The sequence below is a fragment of the Cebidichthys violaceus genome, unplaced genomic scaffold (assembly GCF_023349555.1).
Source record: "Cebidichthys violaceus isolate CVI_PGR_0920_01 unplaced genomic scaffold, fCebVio1.0.p SCAF_109, whole genome shotgun sequence".
NCBI classification, from domain to species: Eukaryota; Metazoa; Chordata; class Actinopteri; order Perciformes; family Stichaeidae; genus Cebidichthys; species Cebidichthys violaceus.
The window spans coordinates 390,001-397,500 of record NW_027176273.1 but is presented as its reverse complement, the minus strand read 5'-3'; the positions used below and the strand labels follow the sequence as shown (position 1 = coordinate 397,500).

The window sequence follows — 7,500 nt, the reverse complement described above, 5'->3', positions numbered from 1 at the left end:
AACTGCTCATCTGTTTTTGCAGTAACATGACACATCAAAGCTGCTGTTACGTTACCGTGGTGACAGTCAATGATCTGTCCGTCTGTCTTCAGGCTCCTCAGTTCGTGGACATCCCTCTGGCTGAGGAAGACTCCTCTGATGAAGAGTACCACCCCGATGAGGAAGACGAGGACGAGACGGCTGAAGACGTGAGGCTGTGCTCTGATTGGCTGCAGTCCGGGTTGGTACTGAGGATTGATTACTGATTGATGGGTGTGTGTGTAGACGTTCCAGGAGAGCGACATGGAGAGCTCCACTTCGTCTCCCAGAGGAAGTCGACTGAACCGAGTGGAGGAGGACAGCTGCAGCCCCTGGCAGGTAATTCTACTTCCTGTGTCCTCATGGCAGCGAGGGTCTGTGTGAAGCCCCGCCTCCTCTCTGTCATGGTTGGTTGAACCATCGTCACATGACAACGCAACGTAGATGAAACCATAAAAAGTGTCGTCCACCTCTCTTCAGACTTCCCGGAGCCGCTCCAGGCGTTTAAGGGCGGCGTCTGTCTCAATGGGACCTCCCCCTCCTCCCAAAGCCCCTCCCCCTAAAGCAGTGCCTGACTGCACCTTCCTGGAGAAACTTCATGCTGTGGAGGAGGAGCTAGCTGTGTGTATAGAGCCCTACCAGGTACCACAAGACGATATACTGTTCAGGTTTTTAGGACCGGTCGGTAGAACTTAAGCACCCGTCGGTAGAACTTAAGGACCGGTCGGTAGAACTTAAGGACCCGTCGGTAGAACTTAAGGACCGGTCGGTAGAACTTAAGGACCCGTCGGTAGAACTTAAGGACCGGTCGGTAGAACTTAAGGACCGGTCGGTAGAACTTAAGGACACGTTGGTTGAACTTAAGGACCGGTCAGTAGAACTTAAGCACCCGTCGGTAGAACTTAAGGACCCATCGGTAGAACTTAAGGACCGGTCGGTAGAACTTAAGGACCGGTCGGTAGAACTTAAGCACCCATCGGTAGAACTTAAGGACCCGTTGGTAGAACTTAAGGACCGGTCAGTAGAACTTAAGCACCCGTCGGTAGAACTTAAGGACCGGTCGGTAGAACTTAAGGACCGGTCAGTAGAACTTAAGCACCCGTCGGTAGAACTTAAGGACCGGTCGGTAGAACTTAAGGACCAGACCAGTATTGGTTAGTTAGTGGAATATCACAACTGAAAGTCTAGTATACTCTGTATTTAAATAAAAACAAGTTGTTGATATATATAATTAATTATTGATTACTTGTGTCTGTCAGTCTTTGCCTGAGTCGGAGGACGAGGTGGGTCTGATGGCGTACCGGACTCGGTCCAAGCGTCCTCTACGTGATGTCCCGCTCGGCCGGCTGGAGGCGGAGCTCCGAGCTCCCGACATCACACCTGACATGTACGAGTCCAGCTCCGCCCATGAGGACAGGGACTGGACCGATTGGCTGAGAGGCCTGATGACCTCAGACATGGAAAACGAAGGTGTGTGTGTGTGTGTGTGTGTGTGTGTGTGTGTGTGTGTGTGTGTGTGTGCCACCTTTTTCTTTCTATGTAACACATTTTGTTCTGTGTCACTCTACCAGAGGAGTGTGATGATGAAGATGATCCAGAGTACAACTTCCTGGCCGACACCGATGAGCCCGATGTGGAGGATTACCGTGACGACAAGGCTGTCCGCATCACCAGTCAGTGTGCACATCCTCATGTGATGGTCATTGTTATTAAACATGTTAGATTAGTTAATACTGACAGCCTGTCGTGGTGTTTGTCCTGCAGAGAAGGAGGTGAATGAGCTGATGGAGGAGCTGTTTGAAACGGTGAGTCTCTCCAGTCTTCACTCAGGACGGGTGTAGCTTAGCATAAAGACTGGAAACAGATGGAAACAGCTAGCCTGGCTCTGTCCAGAGGTGACAAAATTCACCTGCCAGCATCTCTAAAGCTCACTGATAAACAGTCGGTAGAGCTTCAGGACCAGTCAGTAGAGCTTTAGTACCAGTCTGTAGAACTTTAGTACCAGTTGGTCTTCAGGACCAGTCTGTAGAGCTTTAGAACCAGTCGGTAGAGCTTCAGGTAGACTGGTCCCTTTCACGCACCTTCAGCTGCTGGTGTTTGTGTTTTCAGTTGAAAGAAGACCTAGTGGCGGAACAGGAAGTGGAAGATGAAGGCCACGAGGAAGAGGAGGAGCCTCAGGAGGAGTGTGTTCAAACACACTTGTCTCAGGAGCAGCACGACTCGTATGTAACACACATCAACACACAATAACCAACAATAACCAACACACACCGACCCTCTCTGCTTCCATCACAGAGGACCAAGAGACGAGGAGGACGAACCAATCACAGAGCTGCGTACGGTGAAGCAGCAGGTAGAGTGTATGAGGAAGAGACGGCAGCTCGGATTGACACGCACACACAGCCCAGAGCCGTACACACTGAAGCTGAGCGGACAGCAGAGGAGCCGCCTGCAGCAGCAGCTCCAACAGGTATGATACTGTGTGTACATGTAGTACAAGTACACACTAGTGTGTGTACTATATATATTAATACTGTCTCTGTCTCTCAGCACGTCCAGCTGCTGACTCAGATTCACCTGCTGAGTTCACCTGTAGTCAAACTGAAGAGTGAAGCTGAGACCAGCAGACAGTTCCTGGTAACACACACACATACACAGTCACACATTTATACACACACAGAGACATTACATTACAGTCATTTTAGCAGACGCTTTTATCCAAAGCGACTTACAATTCAGTATCTATCTACTGTAGACGCAGCTACGGGAGCAATTTTGGGGTTAAGTGTCTTGCTCAAGGACACATTGACATGAGACTAGCTGGAGCCGGGGATCGAACCGCCGATCCTCTGATTGAAAGGCTGCCCTGCTCTCCACTTATCCACGGTCACCATACACACATACACACACACCTTGACCTGGTCTCATATACACACACACACACACACACAGTCACACATATATACACACACACACACACACACAGAGACAGACACACACACACCCTGACCTGGTCTCACACACACACACACACCCTGACTGGTCTCCGTGTCTCCTCAGTTTGAGTTGGACCTGTTGGCTCAGAGAGGAGAACTCTTGATGTCTTCAGGGCATCCTGGTTTCTGCAGCTTCTTCAGAGCCTCCAACCTAAAGGAGGCGCTGCTGCTGCTGGAGGAGCTGCAGGAGACCCCCATCAGATACCAGCAGCAGGTCCACCCACTGGACTCCAGAGGACACAGTGAGTCCACATAGTCTCAGTCCACCTGGTCTCAGTCCTATAAACTATAGTAGAACCCACTTTAAAACAAGTGTGTGTGTGTGTGTGTGTGTGTGTGTGTGTGTGTGTGTGTGTGTGTGTGTGTGTGTGTGTGTGTAGTGCGGTGTTTCCCCGTCCTCCCAGCTGAACTCTCCTGGATCTTCTCCACTCGTCTGGTCTTCCTCTACCCAGAGCTGCTGCCCTCGGCTAGTCTGGACCCAGACCTCTACTGCCCCCGCAGGACCACTGCTTTCACTGCAGCTGAGGACTGGTACTACACACACAGAGACACAGAGACACACACATACACAGATATACACAACACTCACTCACACAGAGACACACACAACACACACACTCACAAAGATACACACACACACTCAGAGACAGCAGCATAGATGTATTGACCGTTTGTGTGTTTGTCCTCAGCCTCCTGGTTCTGGGCCTCAGGAACATGGAGGGCTCATGTGACCCTACTAAGCTGGTGTCTCAGTTCCTGGTGAGGAAGACTCTGGTCCAGGTCCGCCGGAGAATCCTGCAGTGCTGTAGACCTGGTTCACCGGACAACATCGTCAAGGTAACGTTCACACACTACTGGACTCTATTGGTCTCTGCTGGTCTCTGTTGGTCTCTGTTGGTGTCTATTGGTCTCTGCTGGACTCAATGTGACCTGATGTCCTCTGCAGGCCTTCAGGTATCAGCGGGTTCTGTGGCCGATGCTGGTGTCCTGCCGACGGGTGGACCCGGCGGAGCAACGCCCCCCAGTGGAGAGAGAGGAGGAGGCCATGCCCCTGTGGCTGCTGGTACGTCACTTCCGATTGTTCTTTCACATTAAAAGCCTAGCTATAAAAACGCTTGACTTATGTATTTTATTTTGAAGTGGATCCTGTTTGTTGTGTTATCAACTTTTCTTTATAGTCTCAAACGTTTTTATTGTGAAGCTTCATCAACAAACATGTCAAAATAAAACCACGATACCACGATTTCAAAATAAAACCACGATGTCAAAATAAAACTATAACAATCAAATTATTAATAAATAAACTGCCCCCCCACAGAGGAGCCTTCCTGCCATCTACACCGCCATCAAAGACTATAACAGTCCATCTGGCTCCGCCTCCACGGCCCCGCCCCCCTGTCAGACTCACCTGACCCTCTTCCGCTCCTCCTGTGACACCTACTGCTTCCCCCCCGGCACCAGGTATCCCCCCCGCCTCCCCAAATGTCTCGACTTCAGACGCATCGGCTTTGTGCTGCAGCAGCCCCTCCCTCACAGACAGACAGGCTCCTCCCCTGTCTCTGACAGACAGACAGGCTCCTCCTCCCTCCCTCACAGACAGACAGGCTCCTCCCCCGTCTCTGACAGACAGACAGGCTCCTACCCTGTCTCTGACAGACAGACAGGCTCCTCCCCTGTTCCTCACAGAGAGACAGGCTCCTTCCCCCTCCCTCACAGACAGACAGGCTCCTCCCCCGTCTCTGACAGACAGACAGGCTCCTACCCTGTCTCTGACAGACAGACAGGCTCCTCCCCTGTTCCTCACAGAGAGACAGGCTCCTTCCCCCTCCCTCACAGACAGACAGGCTCCTCCCCTCCTCAAGTCCTCCTCCGTCGCCTCCTGAACAGGACCGACACCAGAGAGCAAATCAGACGCCACTATCAGACCCTCACCAGCCTGAGGAGGGAGTCTTCACCTGAAGAACTGAATGGGGGAGGAGCCAGGAGGAGGAGCCATGAAGAGACTGTAACTCCTCCCACTGAAGGCCACGCCCCCGGTGATGTTACCAGGACTAATGATGAAGAGGAGGAAGAGGAGGAGAGCGAGGTCCTCCTGGTTCTCTCTGACTCTTCACCCAGCTCAACAGGAAGTGAGGAGACGGAGTCAGGGAGGGAAAGGGAAGTGACATCGATGCCATGCACAGCCAATGATGATGATGATGAGTCTTTCCTCCTGCTACAGGTCTGAAGTGTTTTAGATTTCATATTTTATACACGTCTATAAAAACACATTTATGACACGCTGTCTGTCTGTGTGCAGGAGGCTTCAGGTGATGAAGATGATCAGAGACAGACTGAGGATGACGAGGTGTTTGCTGAGGACTATCTGCTCAGAGTGAGACCCGTCTGGTTCAGTAACTGTGTGTGTCGGTGGATGCCGTCTGTCCTGACTTCCTGTTTCCTGACTTCCTGTCACCTGTTTTCCTGTTTCCTGACTTCCTGTCACCTGTTTTCCTGTTACCTAACTTCCTGTTACCTGACTTCCTGTTACCTAACTTCCTGTTACCTATGTTTCCGGACTTCCTGTTACCTGTTTCCTGACTTCCTGTTACCTGTTTCCTATGTTTCTTGACTTCCTGTTTCCTGTTACCTGCTTTCCTGTTTCCTGACTTTCTGTTTCCTGTGTTTCCTGACTTCCTGTTGCCTGACGACCTGTTGCCTATGTTTCCTTACTTCCTGTTACCTGTTTCCTATGTTACCTGACTTCCTGTTACCTGACTTCCTGTTTCCTGACTTCCTCATTCCTGACTTCCTCTTACCTAACTTCCTGTTACCTATGTTTCCTGACTTTCTGTTACCTATGTTTCCTGACTTTCTGTTACCTATGTTTCCTGACTTCCTGTTTCCTGACTTCCTGTTTCCTGACTTCCTGTTTCCTGACTTCCTGTTACCTGCTTTCCTGTTTCCTGACTTTCTGTTTCCTGTGTTTCCTGACTTCCTGTTGCCTGACTACCTGTTTCCTGACTTCCTGTTACCTATGTTTCCTGACTTTCTGTTACCTATGTTTCCTGACTTTCTGTTACCTATGTTTCCTGACTTCCTGTTTCCTGACTTCCTGTTACCTGACTTCCTGTTACCTGCTTTCCTGTTTCCTGACTTTCTGTTTCCTGTGTTTCCTGACTTCCTGTTGCCTGACTACCTGTTTCCTGACTTCCTGTTACCTATGTTTCCTGACTTCCTGTTACCTGACTTCCTGTTACCTATTTCGGGACTTCCTGTTACCTGACTTCCTGTTTCCTGTTACCTAACTTCCTGTTACCTATGTTTCCGGACTTCCTGTTACCTGACTTTCTCTTTCCTGTGTTTCCTGACTTCCTGTTACCTGACTTCCTGTTACCTGTTTCCTATGTTTCCTGACTTCCTGTTACCTGTTTTCTGACTTTCTGAGAGCTGACTTCCTGTTTCCTGTTACCTAACTTCCTGTTACCTATGTTTCCAGACTTCCTGTTACCTGACTTTCTCTTTCCTGTGTTAGCTGACTTCCTGTTACCTGTTTCCTATGTTTCCTGACTTCCTGTTACCTAACTTCCTGTTACCTGTTTCCTGACTTTCTGTTTCCTGTGTTTCCTAAGTTTCCTGACTTCCTGTTTCCCGTTACCTGATTTCCTGTTACCTGTTTCCTGACTTTCTGTTTCCTATGTTTCCTGACTTCCTGTTACCTGTTTCCTATGTTACCTAACTTCCTGTTACCCGTCCAGGTGTGTGAGGCGGTGCAGGGGTCCCCGGGCGTCCTTGACCAGCTGCTCCAGGTTCTGGACCAGTGGTCCTCGTCCTCGGCAGAGCTTCTGTTCAGAGGTCTGAGTCGAGTTCTTCGTCCGTGGCCTCAGCTGCTCAGAGACTTCGCCGCCTTCCTGAACCACCGACAGGCTCGCCGCTGTGGGCTGGTGGGTGACATCATCGCTGTGACATCATCGCTGTGACATCGCGGCGCTTCACAGACCCTCTCTTTTTCTGTGGTTTTGTTTCTCAGCTGACGGAGCAGCGGCTGTTTGAACGCAGCCGGAGGTTTCTACGGCGACTGAGGAGGAGCCTGGGAGAAGACTCCTCCCCCTTCCGGCAGGTGGTGTCGGTGCTGCAGGGAAGCTCCGCCCCCTCACCTGAGGACATGGTCAAGGTGTTTCTCTCCGTGTGGATCAGAAGGTTTAGCTTGAACTAAAGAATCTAAATGTTAAATAAATCTTCTCAGATCTCGTCTCTCCTCAGACAACACGCCCACCTGCACCGGGAATTCTGGGAGTTCTTCCAGCAGCTTCACGGCTCAGAGACGGACTACGTGTCCCAGAATCCTCTTCTCCACAACAACGGGAAGAGAGTGGAGCGTTGGGAGTCAGAGGAGGCGGAGTCAGAAGAGGCGGAGCCAGGGGAACCGGTCTGCGCCAAAAACATGTCGATGACGTCGACGGGAGAGAAAGTGGTGGAGTGGACACGGTGAGAGAGAGAGAGAGAC

General features: G+C 50.7%; 1 protein-coding gene across 1 annotated transcript in view; it reads left to right on the top strand.

Annotated features, from left to right (window-relative positions):
- Positions 1-7,500, top strand: part of gon4la (gon-4 like a) — a 12,892-nt gene that overhangs the window by 4,504 nt on the left and 888 nt on the right. The window contains exons 7-24 of the mRNA XM_068733185.1: positions 93-188; positions 265-357; positions 499-660; positions 1,278-1,488; positions 1,590-1,691; positions 1,783-1,823; positions 2,128-2,240; positions 2,314-2,488; positions 2,569-2,655; positions 3,079-3,256; positions 3,395-3,545; positions 3,704-3,851; positions 3,961-4,077; positions 4,333-5,235; positions 5,314-5,388; positions 6,752-6,937; positions 7,024-7,167; positions 7,240-7,481. Of these exons, the coding sequence (XP_068589286.1) occupies positions 93-188; positions 265-357; positions 499-660; positions 1,278-1,488; positions 1,590-1,691; positions 1,783-1,823; positions 2,128-2,240; positions 2,314-2,488; positions 2,569-2,655; positions 3,079-3,256; positions 3,395-3,545; positions 3,704-3,851; positions 3,961-4,077; positions 4,333-5,235; positions 5,314-5,388; positions 6,752-6,937; positions 7,024-7,167; positions 7,240-7,481 (3,224 nt within the window). The remainder of the gene's footprint in view (positions 1-92; positions 189-264; positions 358-498; positions 661-1,277; positions 1,489-1,589; positions 1,692-1,782; positions 1,824-2,127; positions 2,241-2,313; positions 2,489-2,568; positions 2,656-3,078; positions 3,257-3,394; positions 3,546-3,703; positions 3,852-3,960; positions 4,078-4,332; positions 5,236-5,313; positions 5,389-6,751; positions 6,938-7,023; positions 7,168-7,239; positions 7,482-7,500) is intronic.